Raw genomic sequence first — 21,129 nt, 5'->3', positions numbered from 1 at the left:
CAAACTGAACCAGGAGGACATACACAATTTAAACAGATCAATATCAAGCAATGAAATAGAAGAAGCCATTAAAAATATACCATCCAAGAAAAGTCCAGGACCACACAGATTCTCAGGCGAGTTCTACAAGACCTTCAAAGAAGAACTCATTCCAATACTTCTCAAAGTATTCCAGGAAATAGAAAAGGAAGGTACCCTACCGAACTCATTCTATGAAGCTAATATCATCCTCATACTCAAACCAGGCAAAGACACATCAAGGAAAGAAAATTTTAGACCAATATCCTTGATGAATATAGATGCAAAGATCCTTAACAAAATAGTGGCAAACCGTATCAAAAAACATGTTAAGAAAATTGTGCACCACAATCAAGTGTGGTTTATCCCTGGAATGCAAGGATGGTTTAACATTCGTAAATCAATAAATGTAATCCATCATGTCAATGGACTTAAGGATAAGAATCATAATGGTCATTTCAATTGATGCAGAAAAAGCGTTCGACAAAATACAACACCCTTTCATGCTCAAAACACTAGAAAAAATAGGGATACTAGGAACATACCTGAACATAGTAAAGGCTATTCATGCTAAGCCCATGGCCAACATCATTCTTAATGGAGAAAAACTGAAACCATTCCCTTTAAAAATGGGAACAAGACAGGGATGTCCTCTTGCACCACTTCTATTCAACATTGTCCTCCAAACTCTAGCCAGAGCAATTAGGCAGACCAAAGAAATTAAAGGGATATGAATAGGAAAAGAGGAACTTAAGCTGTCACTATTTGCTGATGACATGATTCTATAGAGGATCCAAAAAACTCCTCCAGAAAACTTCTAGACCTCATCAATGAATTCAGCAAAACAGCAGGCTATAAAACCAACACGCATAAACCTAAAGCATTTTTGTACGCAAGTGACCAAACAACTGAAAGGGAAATGAGGAAAACAACTCCATTTGCAATAGCCTCAAAAAAAAAAAAAATAAATAAAATACTTGGGAATTAATCTAACCAAGGAGGTAAAAGATCTCTACAATGAAAACTACAAAACACTGAAGAAAGAAATTGAGGAAGACCTTAGAAGATGGAAATATCTCCCATGTTCGGGGATAGGCAGAATTAATATTGTCAAAATGGCCATACTACCAAAAGCGCTATACAGATTCAATGCAATTCCAATTAAAATCCCAATGATGTACCTTACAGAAATAGAGCAAGCAATCGTGAAATTCATCTGGAAGAATAAGAAACCCAGAATAGCTAAAGCAATCCTTAGCAGGAAGAATGAAACAGGGGGTATCGCAATACCAAAACTTCAACTATACTACAAAGCAATAGTAACAAAAACAGCATGGTATTGGCACCAAAATAGACAGGTAGATCAAAGGTACAGAATAGAGGACATGGACACAAACCCAAATAAATACAATTTTCTAATACTAGACAAAGGGGCCAAAAATATGCAATGGAGAAAAGATAGCCTCTTCAACAAATGGTGCTGGGAAAACTGGAAATCCATATGCAACAGAATGAAACTAAACCCCTATCTCTCACCCTGCACAAAAATCAATTCACAATGGATCATGGACCTTGAAATCAGACCAGAGACCCTGCATCTTATAGAAGAAAAAGTAGGTCCAAATCTTCACCTTGTTGGCTTAGGATCAGACTTCCTTAACAGGACTCCCATAGCACAAGAAATAAAAGTAAGAATCAATAACTGGGATAGATTCAAACTAAACAGTTTTCTCTCAGCAGAGGAAACTATCAGCAATGCAAAGAGAGAGCTTACAGAGTGGAAGAATATCTTTGCCACTCATACTTCAGATAGAGCACTAATATCCAGAATATATAAAGAACTCAAAAAACTCTACACGAAGAATACAGATAACCCAATCAACAAATGGGCTAAGGATATGAACAGATACTTCACAGAAGAAGTTTTACAAACAATCAACAAACATATGAAAAAATGTCCACCATCTTTAGTAATAAGAGAAATGCAAATCAAAACTACCCTAAGATTCCATGTCACCCCAATTAGAATGGTGATTATCAAGAATACAAGCAACAATAGGTGTTGGAGAGGATGTGGGGAAAAAGGTACACTCATACATTGCTGGTGGGCCTGCAAATTAGTGCAGCCACTCTGGAAAGCAGTGTGGAGATTCCTTAGAAAACTTGGAATGGAACCACCATTTGACCCAGCTATCCCACTCCTCAGCCTATACCCAAAGGACTTAAAATCAGCATACTACAGAGATACAGCCACATCGATGTTCATAGCTGCTCAATTCACAATAGCCAGACTGGGGAACCAACCTAGATGTCCTTCAATTGATGAATGGATAAAGAAACTGTGGTATATATATATATATATACAATGGAATATTACTCAGCCATAAAGAATAATAAAATTGTGGCATTTGCAGGCAAATGGATGAAATTGAAGAATATCGTGCTAAGTGAGATAAGCCAATCTCAAAAATCCAAAAGACGAATGATCTCACTGATAAGCAGATGATGACACACAATGGGAGGGTGGGAGGGGGCAAGAATGGAGGAAGGAGGGACTGTATAGAGGGAAAACAGGGGTGAGAGGGGTGGGGGAAGGAAAAAACAACAGAATGAATCAAACATCATTACCCTATGTAAATGTATGATTACGTAAATGGTATGCTGTTACTCCATGTACAAACAGAAACAACATGTATCCCATTTGTTTACAATAAAAATAAATTTTAAAAAAAAGTATATAGCCAGTTAGAAAAAATTTTTTCAAGAACATAACTTTTAATTGCATAACAATGATTTGCAACTTTAAATGTAACTATACTTTTCTGGTTATTTAGCAAACATTACCAATAGACTCTTCAACTCAAATATCTCCTTACACATTTTTTTCTATTTTATCATCCAAACACAGAGAAGTTTTAAGAGGGAAAGAAAACAAATTATTTAGCTTGAGAAAATAGAAGGGTAAGTCTATTTAAGTTTGAAAAAAGAGCATAAATTAAAAAAAAAAAAAGAATAATCAAGTTGCAAAACCTCTGGAAAAAAGACTGCTTACAATTCTAATTGGACTTTGAAATGACAGTGTGTTTTCCCATGAATGATTCAACTCCTCTTTTCCTCTTTCACTTTTGTAATTTGTTAAAATTGAATATGGGCTATGCTGACTTTACAACAGTCTTTTGTTTGTTTGTTTGTTTGTTTGTTTGTTTGTTTGTTTTGTATGAGGGATTGAACCCAGGGGCACTCAACCACTAAGCCACATCCCCAGCTCTTTTTATTTTATATTTATATTTTGAGACAGGGTCTCAGTAAGTTGCTTAGGGCCTTGCTAAGTTCCTGAGGCTGGCTTTGAACTTGGGATCCTTCTCCCTTAGCCTCCTGAGCAGATGGGATTACAGGTGTGTGCCACCATGCCAGGCTATAGCATAGTTCTAATAGATAAAACAAAAGAAAAATTTTAAAGCACTGAAAAAATTTAAGACTATTACCAATGCACATCACTTTCTGAAAAACTAATAGTTTCTACAGAAATTGAAAAAAAAAAATCAAGACACTGATGTAATTTATAAGACTGACATTAAGTGTCAAAACACTACAATGAATCAGTACCCATCCTTGGTAGACTTCACTTTTAAAAAGATGCTCTTAGGCTAAAAGGAGTTTAGTTCAGAATCAATTCTTTAGTGCTTTTAACCCAATAAATCACTTAAAATGTGAAACATCCAAATTTGAGCCTTTGTTATAAACCTATATTGCACAGTTTAAATCAAACCTTCTCTGTGAAATAACAAGGATATATGAAGCAGTAATAATTTCAATAGTGCTTATTTATAAGATGAAAACAGAAAAAAGGATAAGAGAAACAAAAAAATATTTTCTTCTACTAAGAGAACAAAAAAGCAAACAGCAAAATAGATGAGTGCATTGTCGCCAAGCATTTGAAATTCAGTTTTCCCTTTATTACCTGTGCTACCACCAACTTCCCCTAACTTGTAAAAGCAGGAATGTAGAGGGGCTGTGAATTGTGCTTCTCTGAGAATCTTTGGGCTACTCAATCAGCACATAAACCAGGGAGGAAATATCTAAAGAGACTGTACATGGTCATGGGTGTCTGGGCATGCAAGGTCAGGCTTCTGCAGGATGACCACATGTGCTGTGAATTCTGGGGAGAGAAAAGACTGATTCAAAGTACAACCAGGTAGTCTGAGAATAGGTTTCCCAGTTTTCTTCCTTAACTCTGATATTGCCTTGTGAATTGGGATGGCACTGGCAATGTACAGAATTTCAAGTGAATCTTCGTTTTGGAAGGTTGGATTTGGATTCTAAAGTGGGAGACATTTCCTGGGGGGAATGAGACATTGGTTTCATCTTTTAAATAAATCATTTTTCCTATAGCAGAATAGAGTTGGTTATGAATTCATGGAGAAGATTCTCTTTTTAAGACCTAATACTCAATCTATTATTAATTGTTTGGATGATTTATAAGTGAGTGTAAATCTGTTTTGCCAAAATTCCACTCAGAACCCAGAGTTAAAACAAATATATCTACCTTGTCAATACCTTTCTGACCCTCTGAAATTACTCTCAGGAGATAGGGGAAAGGTAAGCGTCTTGGGGTCCTAGAACATTTGTCATTTGGTGTCAGGGCACTACTGTTGCCGAGCTTTATTCACAGGGAGTTTTCTGTGGGTTTGTTGGCATCCCCCCATGGCATAGGTGATGCTGTTTCTAACTTGCTGCTGGTGACTCCCCTCAGCTCTGGCATCTCAGAAAACTCAGTTTTTCTCTGCTAAGGATGTCTTATCATTGGTAGAAGGTCGCCTTGTGTGCAACCCATAAAACAACATCATATCTTACTTCAAATTTGCTTAGCTAAGGCTGGAAAAGTGTAAGTCACTTATGACTATGTTTTAATCTATTCAGGTTGCTATAACAAAATACACTAAACAGAGTACATAAAAACAACAGAAATTTATTTCTTAAAGTTCTAATGGCTGGGAAGTTCATGATCAAGGAGCCAGCAGATTTAGTGTCCAGCGAGGGCTTGCTCTCTGCTTCATAGATGGTGCTATCTTGTGACCTCACAAGGCAGAGGTGCTAGTTAGTTCCCTGAGGTCTCTGTAGAGTACTAATCATATTTATATCATGGCATGACCTATTACCTCTCAAAGGCACCACTTTCTAATATCAGTTTGGGTTTGGCATTAGATGATGCTATTGTAGCATATGAATTGGAGAGAATACAAACATTCAGACCCTAGCAGAATGAGTATGAATGTAAGGGGTTTTTTTTGTTTTTGTTTTTGTTTTTGTTTTTTGTTTTTTACTGAAAGCACTTTGATCCAGGGATATTCAATAATACTAGTTTCCTATAAAAACATCCCTTTCTAAAGAGGTTGTCCTGGATTAATTATCTAAAATCAGCATCTGACTAAGATCTAGACAAACTTAACTGACTGCCCAGTTTTCTTTTATCCACATGTTCTACATCTTCTCCAATGGGAAAAATTTGTTTTGCTATCTATATTTTCAAATGGATTGTAAAACTGTAATTTTTGTGATATTATTATGTCATCAAGATTACTTGTTAGTGTTTATACAATTTTGGCAAATATTAGCTTCTCCAATTCTTGATCATAATGGCTTTGGTTATTATCATGTATGCTCATGATGCCTTTATATACTTCTTACACTTTAATATTCTAAGAACATATTTGGTTTTAATAATTTGAGATCTATTGCCTTTTTTATTTACCTTATACAGATTTAGAGATCTATTATCTGTCCATAAAGGTTCAGAGGAAACAAGAAAATAAGGAATTCATTTAATCATCTTTCTTGAGCTCTTTACAACTTATAAAGATATACTTTCTGGCTTTAACAATCCTTTCCCAAAGGCCAAACAAAATACTACATCTGGTAACTTCGCTAAAATGACTGTTTAAGTTAGAGCCTGTGGAACATATCCCTGCTGTACTCAACCCCGGGAATACTGTCAGGGACAGAATTGGGAAGCAGCCTTTCATGAGGTACAAAAGCCCCAGAGACTGCACTGAAAATTAACATGGATTTGGGTTTTGAAAGAAACATTGGGAAAACAGTTTAAAACTGTTTTTTAAGCTACTCAAGCAGTTAAACATAGTCATAAATTGGGAGGGATGAAGGAAAAGAGAGAGATGAAGATGATGCTTTTACAACCCTGCTATAAGGAGGTACCAATATTTTGTACATCAGTTGAATTCCCTCTGGGACAAGTGTGCCATGTGCCTCTTTGCAAGTCTCTGCCCATGAGGAAGTAGAAGGGAAATGGCAAGGTGAAAGAACATAGCGTGACAAGAACCAGGGAGATCGCTGCATCTTGACTCTGCCACTTCATAGACACACAACCTGGGGCCTCATTTCCTGCTCTGTGAAGTAAATGGGTTTGACTCAAGGATCTCGTTGATGCTCTGGCAAATCTATTATCAAAGTAAAAATGGTTCCCACTGCCTGCTTTCTAAAAAGGTCTTCATATGGTGATGGCAAAATCAAATCTGGTTGTGAAAAGAAATTATATAAACATTATGGTAAGAAACCAATGCCTGGGGAAAGGATCAGTTCCCTTCCCTCCCTCAGCTCTTCTCCAGGAAGCCTATTTAACCATGGCTCCCTACCTTTTTAATTGTAAATAACTGCCCAAGAGTCTGATTATTCCCTCTGGAAATGCAACAGAAGCCTGTGAAAAGAGCAGTTTGTTCTTACCTGTTTCTGTAAGCATGCTTCATGTTAGAGACCCTGTACAAGGACTTCAGCCGCATAGAGTACAATTTCATTTTAAAGAGGAGAAAAGCCCAAATGATAGAATGGGTCTAAGATGAAGCCAAATAACCTATAAAAGAAACTGTGGCTCAGGGCTCAGAATTTGGAGTTTTGTCTTCCTCTGGGCCCACCAGCATAAGATAAAATTTGGAATCCTCGGAGTGCTGCTTGCTGCTTCTCAATCAGTCTGTTTCCCACAACAATATAACATTTTCACTTCCAGTAATTTCTCATGATTTTTTGAATAGGAGGTTTGGTTTGTTGGTTTGTTTGTTTGCACTACAGGGAATTGAACCCAGGGCCACTTACGTACCAGGCAAGCACTCTACACTGAACCATATTCCCAGGCCTCATGTATTTTAGAGTCCTTTGGACACATGCTTAGGTCTGCATTACTCCTAAAGAAAGGATAGTCTTTCATTCCTCTGTGTACCTCAGATCATGACTCAGGTTTGGGAAGCCTGGAGAGACATCTATTTAGGAAGCCTGAAGGTTCATCTATTTAGGGATCTATTTAGCAGTCTATTGGGCTGGTAAGTATATTCTCTACCCAAGGAGCAAACTTCACTGCAAGAACCCAGAAGTCCTCCAGCTGTCAGATTGCACTGGGCAGACTCCAGGCTGCTAAATTTTCATCTAAAATGCCTCACACCCTCCAGAAATTAGAATTAGAAACCAAATACATTTGCCAGACAAAACAGACAGGTTGGAATTTTCAATTGCAGAAGAGTAGGCAGCCCAGATGACTTGATGCTCCCGTGAAGTTCACGTGCCACACAAAGAAAACACACATTCCCTTTTTCCCTACCCAGAGAGAGAGCACACATTTCTCCTTCTCGCCATCCCCATTAAGAATATTCACTTTTCAAGGGCTGAGGATCTTTCAATAGTTTCCTAGGCCACTGAGATTCAGTCTCAACCAACATTACTGTTAATGTCCTTTGGCCTGATTTGCCAATGTTCTTAGCCAAGAAGGAGAATTCGTGGGGGTGGCATCATTTCCACACTGCCAAGGTCTCCCTCTGAAACTTCTTGGTTAGCACAGTAGGCTTCTCAAGGCCTGGGTCTAGTTAGCATCTCTCAATCTTCCCTGGAGATCTTAAAGCTTAAAAAAATATAGTACGAAATAAGACCTCTTCAAAAGTAGCCTGAGAAACCTGGCTCTGTTAACATTCTTTCCTGTTTGTAGGAAATCTTTATTCAGACCTGCAGCTTAAAAAAAGAAAAAAGAAAAAGCCAATTATTTCAGTATAAGCTGTTGATTCTCATGTTCCAGTCCCTGAGCTCCCCCTTGTGCTCTGATGGGAAATAGATTCAAGGGAAAAGGAGAGGTCAGCACATTTAGACTGTGGAGTTCAAGCAGTTCCCTAGAGGAATTGAGTCTGTACACCTCAGTATGCATCACAACTACAAACAAAACCTATCAAGATACAGCAAAGGACTCTATTCTGAAGACCATGACATTTTAAATTAGCTTTTCACAACTCCAAGATGCAAAAAAGAAAGAAAAAAAGAAATGTGGAAGATTCTGTCTCAGGGGGAAAAAAAAGAAAAGAAAGTCAATCTAAAAATGTAGGTTAAGACAAATGATTCTCAAATTTAATATCCAATATAATCACCTGACATTTTAAAAAATATTCCTGTGTTCAACCTCCAGATATTGATATTCTGTAAGTTCTAGAAATCAATTTTAAAAATAGAGACCCTAAGGTAATTTATTGCAGATGATATTGAGAAACCCTGGCAGAGACAGCTAAGTTTCCTAAGTGGCAAAGATTTGCCGGAGGTGAGAAGAGAAACTTAACTTTTTCTCCTCTCAATGAAAAGTTCAGTTTCTAGATGTCATAATTTAACCCTTTGAGACTCTTTTTGTTATCACATTAAAACATCAAAACGTACCTGAGGCGAGTCAGAGTGATAAATTCTCTTAAGGTTAGAACTACCCTTTCTCAGCATCATCTGTTTGAGTCAGAGACCTGGGAGAGGCTTCAGAAGCCATCCAATTAGGCTCCCAGAGGCTAGATCCCAAGAGGTTAGTTGCAAGGTCCAAAAGGGACCTCAGAAGTGCTACAGTAAATAGAAGGAGCACCTGAACTCAAGGCTCTCTGGTGGACTATCGGAGAATGATGAAAGACTTGAACTTTTATTGCTGTACACTCTGAACGCATCTTTTCATAAAGACAGTGTGGTTTGCTGCCTGGACTCTGGCTTAGCAGCTACAGAATGTTTCTTTGAGCCTGCAGAGTATCTGACTCTCCCTGCTCCTTTCTCGGCCATCTATTACCTTTTATTCTATACTCCTCTCATCACATTCTTCTCTCACCTTGAATAGATGAAAAGAATAATTAAATTGAAGGTCTGTGAGAACTGCAGAAATGCAGTTGGTGAGATATGAATACTAGTGTGCCTTTACACCATTTATACCCCCAAAGAAACCGAAAACAATGTATCACCACTATAATTATTTTCAGGATACACAAGTAATTGAAACAATGGTTAGACCACCGATTTCCGATCCTAATGTGACATGGAAAGATAGTTTAAAACCTCTCAGGAGTTATTATGAAATTATCAAAACAAATATCAATCATTTTCTTTTTCCAAATAAATGACTTTGCAGTTTAATGGAGAAAAATATACAAATCCAAATATACAAATACGATCCAAAGATACCTCAACACTAATAAGGTTAGAAATACTCTATATACTGAACAATACATGTGAAAAATAATCTATACACTGAACAATAAATATGAAAAATAAAAATTAGGAGACATTTGAGTGTTCCTTACACCATGAAAGCAGCCTTTACTTAAGTTGACAGTTTCCTAAACCCAGGAAATGGCATATGCTCCCCTACTGTGCCCACATAAAATGAACTGTATAATCATATCTAGACTGTGGAGCACTACTACCTCAGTGCCAGTCAGGGAAATGAGCTGCATTTTTATCCTGTAGGCCAGACTCACCAGTGATTTCCCTACTATTAAACAGAAGCCTGAGGAGCTGGAAATGAATCTTACAAACTATTCACCCTCACTCCATCCCTTTCAAAGAAAGGAACTATGACTCAGAGGTTAGATTATATAATCTAGTCACCAAACTAATTGGTTGGTAATCTAGTACTAACCCAGGAAAGTTCCTAATCCAGCTTTCAAGGAAATTGAGATGAAATACTAAGAATAAGGACACAGTATAATTAATGATACCTAAATTACTTTCAAGAGAATTAAATATTCAAGGCAAATGGAATAAGGATATGTCATTAAGGAGGTGGGGAAATACTGATATTGGCCAGGTACCTATTCTTTCTTCTTCACCCATGTTTAGTTATCCCTACAACAAAAACCTACAGATACTTTTTTCTCTTTCTACTTTATTTCCATAAATAATGTTTTAAAATAAGATTCTAGAGGGTTTTGCCTCTATAAATAAATATGTATATATTTATCATATGTATTATTTAAAAATAAATACAAATGTGGAACAATCACATATAAATAAGAATACCTGGGGACTGAAATCATGCCCGCTGCAGGTTTAGTAGGATTACACCTCATTTTCACAGCAGTTGATCGGCCATTAATACAGGATGTTGTAGTTGTGGAAGACCTATTGTGAGGCAAATAGTATTTTAAAAAACAGACGTGACACAGATCATGAAGGCAAAAATCATGTGTATAATCATTCTCATGCTCGATGAAGAAGAAAATGTATTAAAATTCACTAATTTAGAATATTAAAACAAATTCAGGTCACTACTTTCACTATGCAAAGTTGACAGCACTCCCAGGTAAAGTGACAAAGCTATAATCAAGGTATTTGGTAAAGCTGTAGAATTTTAATCAAAATTATAATCAAAATTTTCTTAAAGGGAACAGGGTTTATATCCACTTAGGCTGATGTTTTGATGTGTGAATTAGAATTACTACCTAGACAGTGAACTAGAGTGTCCTTACTGCCTAGCTTAAAAGTGTGCGTGTGTGTGTGTGTATACATATAATATATACACTATATATATATTTGAGATCACATCCATGTTTCCTACTTTTTACTAAGTCATTTAACGATCAGTTTTTTATTATCTGTTCCATTCAAGTTACCATGCTAGGCACCCAGAGGTGACATTATAAATCTTCCCTGCCACCAGGAATTTAACAATTCAGAATGGGAAATAAAATCCATATATAAAGATATATATGCGTTCCTTTTGATAAAGAATAGTCAAGGAAAGCAGTATCTTCACTTACTTATAAAAGAAATGCACATCTGGTATTTGGCTTGGTGAAACTGGGAACATGTCTTCTTTTATATTAATGTTTTGCAATGTGGTTTCAACTGTTACGCCTAGATGACATTAAAAAAGAAACTATTAAGCAATATGGGAAAACTAGGTTTATTTAATCTCTGTACATCTGAATAGAAAATAGCTTTACTTTGATGATTGTCATTTCACCAGAAATATTGCATTAAGTTAATGCATTCCTGGTTAAAAACAAAAACAACAAAAAAGGAACTTCCCAAATGCTCCAAAAGAGAGAAGATTCTGCTCCCTGGCCTTGCAATTTAACTTATTTCACTTTTCTGGGTCTTATTTTCAGATCTGTTGAATGTATGAAGTAATCTAGATGCTCTCTAAAGTCCCTTCCAGTCCTATTATTTCGAAAATCTATTTTTTTTTTAATTGTTATTCTCTGGTGAGTTTTGTTTAAAAGTTAGGCTACTTTGACAATATAGCTTTTTGATCATGTTCAATATACACATATTTGACAAAGTAAAATTTTCTGTGCCCAGCTAGGTGCAGCAATGCACTTCTGGATCATAGCTACTCAAGAGAATGAGGCAGGAAGGTCACTTGAGTCTAAGAGTTCAAGGCCAGCCTGGACAGCACAGAAAGATATATGCCATTTCAAAATATATATACTTTAAAATAAACATGTGTAAAATATATTTGTAATACACACATATTATATATATATATATATGAACATTAATAACTTCCAGAAAATAACTCTAAAATGTTCTTGATCTAATAAGCAGAAAAACAAGACTTTTTTCTTAAGAGACAGGTAGAATGGTGGTAGAGCTGAAATGCCAGCATGAACATCTTTGCTTCTGATGATGAATGCAAACCAGGTAACTGGTTTTGTGCTGGAATTTGAAGCTACATTCCTATGAAGGAGAAAGCAAGGGTTCTCAAATCTGGCTGCACATCACACCCACCTATGGGACTTGCTGGATTCCAAACCCCCAACCCAGAAGTTCGATCAAGTTCAGTGAACTTGATTCCTAAGAATCACTACTTAGAAATCTGGATTCTCTAAAAACTTCTCTACAGTTTTCAGGACCCAGACACCTGGGGCACATGGGGAGTATTCAGTACCTCACCTTTGCTACCAGCTTATTTTGGGTCTGAGAAAAGATTATGAATATTAGTGGTATACACTATAATTTAGATTGTGTTTGTCTACTGTTCTTACTTTGGCTTTTTATTTTGTTTTAATTTTTAAAATTATTTTGCTTTTTAAACTCTTAGAGAATCTGATGAAAGATACTGAATATGACTTATTACATGAGTCAACATGTAAATTCAGAATCTTGTACTCTCTGAGGTTGATCAGTAGATCCCACACATGGAAATGTGTGGGAAACTTTTAAACCATTTTCCAAAATGATAACTTAAAATTACCTGCAGATCTTAATCTTCTGTGGTATAACATCAGTGCAATAACAAATTATCATCACCATAATTTTAGAATAAATGCATATATTAACCAAGGGCAACTTACCTAAAAATGTGTCTGCCAGAATGATGGACTGGGATGACAAGGCTGCTCGGAAACCCTTACTTTCAGAAGGAATAATAGTTGATTGGCATACAAAAGCGCCTACCAAGTTGGTGTAATCATCTGACCCTGCCACCATTTCCTTTACTGTAAAGTCTGATATGTTGTTAGTACAGAGAGCCATCTTCTTCCCCTAGGAAACAATGTCACAAGAGGTTTTACTGAAGGTCAGTCTCTAAACTGAATCTTGGTTAGCTGGTGACTCTAGGAGAGTATGGCTCTCTCTTCACCACAGAGATTCTGATTTAATGGACCTGGGGTGAAGCCCAGGCATTAGTGTTTTTTTAAAAGCTCTCAAAGCAATGCCAACATTCAGCCCAAGTTCAGAGCCACTCCAGTTATTCAAGCTCTACTCTTCTTCCCGACCCAAGCATCATTCATGCTGGATGAAAGCCACATAACTAAGGGAAACAAGTCATCTGTGAGAGTACAGTTCACAGGATAACAAGGAATGCAAAGAGACCAGTGAACTGCTAGTGGAGGTCTTAATGCCAAGGAAAAAGGCTTGCCCTTCCTTCTCCTTCACAGGGATGAGTATGGCAGAAAGATAATAAAAAAGCTGAAAAAGAAAGCCTAAAAGTCATATTGCAGTAAAAACCTAGCACATCCAATTCTAAACAGTCATTACGAGTATCTTTATTCATCGACTCTTGGATCCAGTGATGTGAATCTAACTATAGAGTAAATTGAAGACAATATAAGGTGTTAACTTTTTAAATCATTTAGATGCTAGCTGGAAAGCATAATTTATAAAAACTGAAACGTGATTTAAACGTAGTATGTTTAAATATACTGCTGTCCCATTGCAAAGAACTATAGCTTGCTCCATAATTTCTAGAAAGAAATATAAAAAGAAAATAGAAAAACAATTTCATTTATCTTAGATTTAGAGTGTGCACAGAAAGACATAAAGTATACAGATTTCTCTTTCTTAATGCAACTTGCAATCCTGACATATAAATTTTTCTCCCTCCACAAATCCTTCTCACCACAATATAGGTTCCATATATTTTTTCTAATCTTAAATTGTTGAAGCCAAGAAGAAATCATGGAAAAGGGCAGAGAGAAAGTACTGAGGAAAGAAAGGAGAAAGAAAGGAAAGACCAAAAGAAAATGAGTGAGAATAAAAAGAGAAAGGAGATAGAAGAAGAGAGAAGATGGAAGAAGAGACAGTAGGATAAAACTAAGAAGTATGCTAGATAATGGAATATGCTAGATAACCTCATTCCTTGCCTCATAAGTATCTGATATACAACAGGTATTTAGTATACATTTATTTATCCAGTAAGTGTGTTGGATCACCCATGTAAAGTCAGAAAAGGACAAATGTACACTATGCAAAACATACAGATCTGGTTTTGTTTTTATTTTTAACTTCTGTGTTCATCAGATTTCTTTTAAGAAGTTTGGCACAGCCTTTCATAATGAAGACAATATATAGGAATTAATATAGAAAGAGACATGGAGGAAACGCCTTATGATATTTTCAACTTTGTTAATGGTATATACATATATATTCTTCCCAGCACCAATCTCATAGGTCCATAAAAACATTGAACATATAGATCCACTAAAAGTATCACTCAAAGTTCTGCTTCCTCTGATAAAAATAAAATTCCATTATTAGCAGAAGCTGCCTTATCAATTGATATTTATCCCTGCATATCTCCTTTTTATTTTGTAAAACTTCCTCTTATAAGTCATTTTTCTTCTTAAGACACAAAATTGACAATTTAAGTGTGCTGGTTGAATTGTTAACTTGACTAGATGAAGGAATGCCTAGAGAACTGGCAAAGCATTAATTCTGGGGGCGTCTATGGGGGCGTTTCTGGAGAAGACTGGTATGTAAGTCAGAGCACTGAGTGGGAAGATGCACCCTCAAGGTGAGTGGGCACCACTGAATTAGCTGGGGACCCAGATAGAACAGAAAGGCTGAGGAAACAATTTTTCTCATTCCTGGAGCTGGGACACTTGACTCCTCCTATGTATGACATTAGAACTTCAGACTCTCTGGCCTGAGGACTCCAGGAATCACATCAGCAGCCCTACCCTCCTGCCCCACCTGGGGTTCTTAGGCCTTCAGTCTCAACTAAGAATTACACCATTGGCCTTTCTGGTTTTGAACCTTTGGTCTAGGACTGAGACATGCTGTAAGCATCTGAGGGTCTGTGACTTAGACACAGCTTGTCATGGGATTGCTCAGCCTCCATAATTACATTACCCAATTCCCCTAATAAATCCTTTCTCATAATTTTTTTCCTGGTTCTCTGGAGAACCATAATAAGCAATAGTAAAACTCTCGAATCATAACCACTTGCCTAAAAAGATAGGTGGGATTGATAAGCCTCGCTCAATTTTACAGAAGGAGGATGAGGAGGAGGAGGAGGAGGAGGAGCAGGAGGAAGAGGGAGGAAAGAGGAAGTGGAAAAAGAAGAGGAATCAATGCACAACTCCAAGTCTTGGGGTTCAGCTAAGTGAATAGTGTTTTGATGGACAGAGAACCACATGAAGTCATTCCTGGTAAAGGAAGCTGTCAGTATGATAAGAAGGAACAGAGGATTTAAGCAATCAAAGCTCAGTTCCTGACACTGGTTGTTAGTTCCTGTGGAGATTTTACTGGTTTAACAATACAGAAAATATCAGCTTAATCAGAGCTATAACACAACTCTGTCTCATCTGATGTCCAAAACTCACCTCATGTCCACATAAACTGATATTAAAGAAATGGAAGTATTTTGTTCCTTTGGAGGTGAAGCTGGGGCCATTCATTAAGGAACCCACGCTGCTGAGGTTGCTGAAGTCATAGTGCAAACTCTGATTTTCTTTTTCATGATAGAAAAAGCAGTCACTGTAGCAAACCGAGTGGTCCTTTGTTTAAAGAGGACAAGACAGAAGGAAACAATATTGCAAGAAAGAAAGTATTAACTACTACTAAAATGTGTCCCCAAAAGTTCTACGTATAAAAACTATTTCAGTAATTTCATCTTAGTTATATTTTACCATACTAACATAGAAAATTTCTAAACTCCTAATTTTTCTAGGAAGAATTTAGAGGATTCAGATTTTTTTAAAGTCAGACTAAAGTTATTCTCAAGTAAGTTTCTTATGGGAAGGTATTTTAAGAAATGGTAAAAACTTCCTGCTATGCTAGTTTAAAACAACTTTCATATTCATCCATAATATACCATTAACCTTTGCTTTAGGATAGATTTTTTTTTTTTTTTCTTTTTTGCAGTGCTGGGGATTTGAACCCAGGGCCTTGTGCTTGCAAGGCAAGCACTCTACCAACTGAGCTATATCCCCAACCCTAACCTTTGCTTTAAATTTAAGATACACTCCTGCATCTCAGATAATTCTGAAGCCAGCCTACAAAAGTAGGTTTATGTGCTCTACCTTAGCAATGCATAAGAAATCAGTTCTAACATTTTTGGAAAACATTCTTATTTGAGTGCTTTTCTTAACATTTTATGTCCTTAGTAACCAGTCATTAACAGCACGTATTCAATGCTGCATAAATGTAAAAGGAGAGTAAACAGAAAAGGGAATTAAAAGTCTCTCTCTTTTTTTTTTTTTTTTCAGAATAAATAGCAACTCCATAGTTTCTAGAGAAACATTAAGGGAATCCTTGAGTTGCCCTTTTAAAATGTGCTTTTGTGAGAACAACTGAAACACAGCCCACTTACCTGAGTGCTTTTACTCCCAGGCCCACAGGGAATACAAGCTTCCTTGCCATAGACCTGATGTATGGACAGGTAGGTGTCAGGTGGACACTCCTTGCACTGGTTGGTTTCTTTCTCAATGTAGTGGCCTGGGGGGCAGGGGACACACGATGAGCCCGACTGTTCAGAACCGAGGGCACAGGCACGGCATGAAGACGCCACCCCATCAACTGCATTAGTGGCTATGATAGAATAGATCTTCACCATGTCATTGATGAACCGTCTATTCTAAAAAGAAAGCAGAAAGTAATGACTTCTGCCTTGGAGCTTAGTTGTACAACCAGATTATGTTTATGTTGATATCACCAAAACAACTAAGCAGAGTGTTCCAACCTAACAGTTTGTGATTGACAATGGAGTAATATCACCCTTATTTGATTCTTCTTTTTTAAAAATCCTAAATCTTGACTTTGGAAACTTGAAGTTTGGCCACAATTGACATGAGCTATGTCATATTTGGTATAAATGAGCATATTTATAGACTTTATGAGTGGAAGAACTGCTGTGCTTAGCAGAGTAGCAACCTTTCTTTCACTACTATTTTATTCAAGTCTAAATCTAGTGACACACTGTGGTAGGGTAGAAAAGCAATGGACTAGGGAACAGAAAATTCTGGAAAATGAGGACCTCTGTTCCTCACTCAGACACTAGCTGTGTGATACTGAAACAATCACATCACTCCTTTCAGCATTCCTTCTCCTCTCTAATTCTCATGAAGGCATTTTTATTTCTACTGAAAGGATATGGAATAGGAAGCAAGATCCTGGATCTTACTATATTTTTCCTTCTTGTGATATTGGGTTAATTAAGGGTTGGTTTTCATCAAACAGTGACTGTAGCTCTAGCAGAATAATGTTGATCCAAATGGCTCATATATTTTTTTTTTTTTTTTGACTTGGGCAAAGATAAAAAAAAGTAAAGGAAGAAGTAAGATCCCATCATATGTTCATGCCCCACAAGATGGCAACTTGAATCCTCTTGAAGAACAACTGGAGTCAGGTAAAATCTGGAGAACAGGTTCCCCACTGAAAGCCTGAAGAGAAGACAGGAAATGCACTACATTTGCCACCACAGCATTAAGGCCACTTCTGAACAAGACATTCACCTTGCTCTCATCCTGGTAAGTTCATATGTACGAAGATCCACAAAAATAACAGTCTTGTTACCATCAAAACACACAAGGAAATTTACTTAGGGCAGGGGGATAAGGTCTATCTACAAGAAAATACAAGAAAGGAAATGATCTTGTGTGTTAACCCAATTGTGTGTACTTACACATTCCCTAAGAGACAACACCATAGTAAAAAATAAGGCAGCACCAGATCATTCAAAGACAGTTACCAACCTTCTCAAAGTCTCAGAAAGCTTTAGAGACAAGTTTTTAAATAGCTACAAAATTAGATTTTTCTCTTAATCTTTAAGCAACTATAATTAGTTCAGAATTCAGAATAATTCAAAGATATATTGTTATTACATTTCAGACATTCTTACTCTCAAAAAATAAGAAAGTTATCATTTTTTACACCAATCCACTGCTTAACCAGAGAGGGATTCCATATCAATAAAAACTGTCTTTTCATCCACATTTGAGCAATCTCTTTGTGTTCATCTCCACAAGGGGGCACCATCTTTGTGTTTTATAAAAAGAGTGTTTGAAACTTACATCTTGACCTTGATTAGTTCTCTGGAATGCCCATGTAAATGTAAACGTAGCATTCTTGAAGATGATGTGGGTGTATGCTTGTTTTTCTTTGGTTCCACCCCATGATTCCACCACATTGGTACTTTTTCTGTTAATATCCTAAAAGAATGGAATAAAACATATAAAAATAAAACACAAAACAGAATAGATATGTAATATACATTACAAATACAGACTGCTATGTCTCATCCACAGAGTTCCTATAAGACTCGGATAGGGCTTGGAAATTTGCATTTTAATTTTTACAGCAACATACATGAAAAAGTAGACATGAGAATAAAGTAGGATTATTGACAGTCTAGCTGAAAACAATAATTTTAATTTCAGCAGTGGCATTATCTAACAGATTAAATAAATAAGGGGGCAGAACTGAGATAACTAAAGACCTATTGGTTATTTGTGGTATTGTAGATGGATATACTGATGATCATCCACGATTTCTTTCAATGTTATAAAATAAATCCTTTTTTTCAGAATAAAATAGTCTCCATTTAAGTAGCTAGTGATCACAAAACATTCAAATCTCCACATACCTTGTATACCATGAGGGAAATCATTAATGGACTATTAACTAGTTAATAAAGGGTTGCTGAGAAAAAACCAAAGCAGATCTACAAAATAACTATTTAATTGTAATGTTAAGCCAGATGCCATGGTACATGGCTGTAATCCCAGGGTCTTGGAGGCTGAGGCAAGAGGATCACAAATGAGGCCATCCTTGGCAATTTAACAAGACCCTACCACAAATATATATATATATATATATATATCACTGATGGTGTTGCTCAGTGGTAAAGTGCTCCTGGGTTCAATTGCCAGTAACGCAAAAAAAAAAAAAAAAAGTAGTATTAAAATCTTAGCCAACAATTTCCTAAAATCCACTTGAGGTGGTGAGTTTTGAATTGTTATTTTTCTCAAGCTAGGAGTAGGGATTTAAATCACATACAAAAAGAAACAGGCAAAATTATGATGTGTATAGTAAAGTTCTTTGTCAAATTTAACAAGAAAAAGTTCTTTTTCCTAATGTTCCACACCTTCATTATTTTCTGCTCTTACTTATTAATACACTTCTCCCTTCTAATAAATTAAATTGCTGAATGGTAATTAAGGGAGAATTTTCATTCTGCTGATCCTATTTTGTGAAGGAATTTTCTACATTAATATTCCCTGGACTTTATCAGGCACCTGGGCCTCTTCACTTATTTCTCCCCAGGAGGAATAAATGCCTTCTTAATGGGCTTTATTGCACAATTCTTAATCACTTCTGCAGACATGTTTAAATGTTTTTTAGAAAGTTCTAAGAGTATCAAGAACAATGGGATTCTCAGTCCAACTTGCATAAGTAAATTCACACTTGAAAGAAAATGATAAATTCTGAAGTCTGCCGTTGAAAGCCACTCTTCCACTTACCACCATGAAGTACAGGACACAGTCAGCTGAACAGAGGGTCTCAAAGACAAAGGTTATTCTTCCTAGTTCAGAACCTGTGGCTCCAGTCATAGATGTTGGTGGTCTATTTGACAGATTAAAATTGCAATATTTATATTATGTCCTAAATACAATTTGCAACAAAATCAAGCCACTTTTCCTATTAAGTTGAAAGCTATGCTCTTCTCTTTCCCTATTCTATGGCTTCCTCCAAAATACAACTTTTTCCTCACTCAGCCTCTGCAAGTTCACACCCTTGTTCTAAGATGAAGTCTACCCAGCTATGAAATATGCTTGCATTTCCTGCTGTAAATGCTCCCACTGAACCTAAAGAAAGATAAAAGACTGCTATAGGGAAATCTCAACAAGGGGGACTAAAGCAAAATGAGATTAATAAATTTGTAACATATTCCTTTACAGGTAGAACTGAGAAAATAAATAAATAAACCAAAAAAATACTCCTGCAAACAACTTAGGCTAAGACTCTTCATTAGCATCCAAGAATAATAGTTATTATAGCTTTTGATGTAATATTCTAAAATATTCATCTTCACTTGAGGAACACACAACTAAACATTTGTAGTTTCTCAGTCACTGATTCTACAGATATTCTTAAATTTAATACATTATTCTGTGACAGTGTTTTTACTAAGCTTTACAATATTAATATCTATAAAGGCAGTTGTACTTCATCTATTTCTAGAGGGAAGCAGGTGTGAAGATTCTTACAGAAAGGATTCAGAATTGGTTTTCCTTACTTAAATCCTGGAATATGCAAGTTTAAGATCAGGTAATCATTATCAGAACCTCCAGCTCCACTCTGGATATGATCTCCAGCCACCTCCCAACCTGAAAATTAAAAAAGCCATTTTTTTTAGTAAAAATTTCATTAATGATACTCAAAAATCTTTTTATTTAAGGTAAAAGTTACAAGGGGAATTAGTGCTTATGTTAAAAGTATTTATACTCCAAAGTAATTCCCTGTTTTCAAATCAGCTGTATACTGCATACACCAGGAAACTTCTAGATACTAATAAAGATATTCTGAATGTATTGTTCTGCATAAAATTATCTAATGGGAAAACCAACAATAGTTTTCTCACCGAAGCATGATTTAGAAAAAAAAAAAAAAAAAAAACTATACAGATAGTCTTTATTTATTCTAATACATTGAGATAAAAAATCTTAGTCTGTAAGTAACCAGTGTCAATATCCACTTCTTCAAGAAGTAGTAGTGGGGCTAGAGTTGTGGCTCAGTGGTATTCTGCTTGCCTGGCATGTGTGAGGCCCCGGGTTCATACTCAGCACCACATATAAATAAATGAAATAAAAAGATGTATTGACAACTAAAAAATGTTTTTAAAAAAAGGAGTATGAGAAAGAAGGATTTATATTAGTGCTAGCACTGGATTGGTGATTTGGTAGTTTTTGAAACATATAATCAACAGTTTATAGAAGGTATGTTGAATATACCTCAATCAAGCTAGTCTTTAAAATAATATATACTAATCTGCAAATTGGAAGTGCTCATTGTTCTACTATCTAAAGGTTCAGGTAGTTAAAAGAAAAAAAAAAAAAAGCAGATCAGCTCTTAATGCTGAGAGTTGAATAACCATAAAAC

General features: G+C 36.2%; 1 protein-coding gene across 2 annotated transcripts in view; it reads right to left on the bottom strand.

Annotated features, from left to right (window-relative positions):
• The window catches only part of ELAPOR2 (endosome-lysosome associated apoptosis and autophagy regulator family member 2), a 169,043-nt gene that overhangs the window by 24,353 nt on the left and 123,561 nt on the right, over positions 1 to 21,129 (bottom strand). For both annotated transcript variants that reach the window (XM_079151662.1, XM_079151663.1), the window contains 8 exons: positions 20,267 to 20,357; positions 19,491 to 19,593; positions 18,042 to 18,179; positions 16,343 to 16,606; positions 15,354 to 15,527; positions 12,603 to 12,792; positions 11,064 to 11,160; positions 10,324 to 10,425 (listed from right to left, as the gene is read on the bottom strand). In XM_079151662.1, coding sequence (XP_079007788.1) covers positions 10,324 to 10,425; positions 11,064 to 11,160; positions 12,603 to 12,792; positions 15,354 to 15,527; positions 16,343 to 16,606; positions 18,042 to 18,179; positions 19,491 to 19,593; positions 20,267 to 20,357 — 1,159 coding nt within the window. The remainder of the gene's footprint in view (positions 1 to 10,323; positions 10,426 to 11,063; positions 11,161 to 12,602; positions 12,793 to 15,353; positions 15,528 to 16,342; positions 16,607 to 18,041; positions 18,180 to 19,490; positions 19,594 to 20,266; positions 20,358 to 21,129) is intronic.

The sequence above is a fragment of the Sciurus vulgaris genome (assembly GCF_902686455.1).
Source record: "Sciurus vulgaris genome assembly, chromosome: 8".
In the NCBI taxonomy this organism is placed as follows: domain Eukaryota; kingdom Metazoa; phylum Chordata; class Mammalia; order Rodentia; family Sciuridae; genus Sciurus; species Sciurus vulgaris.
The sequence above is the reverse complement of the archived record's forward strand: the minus strand, read 5'-3'. Positions and strand labels throughout refer to the sequence as shown.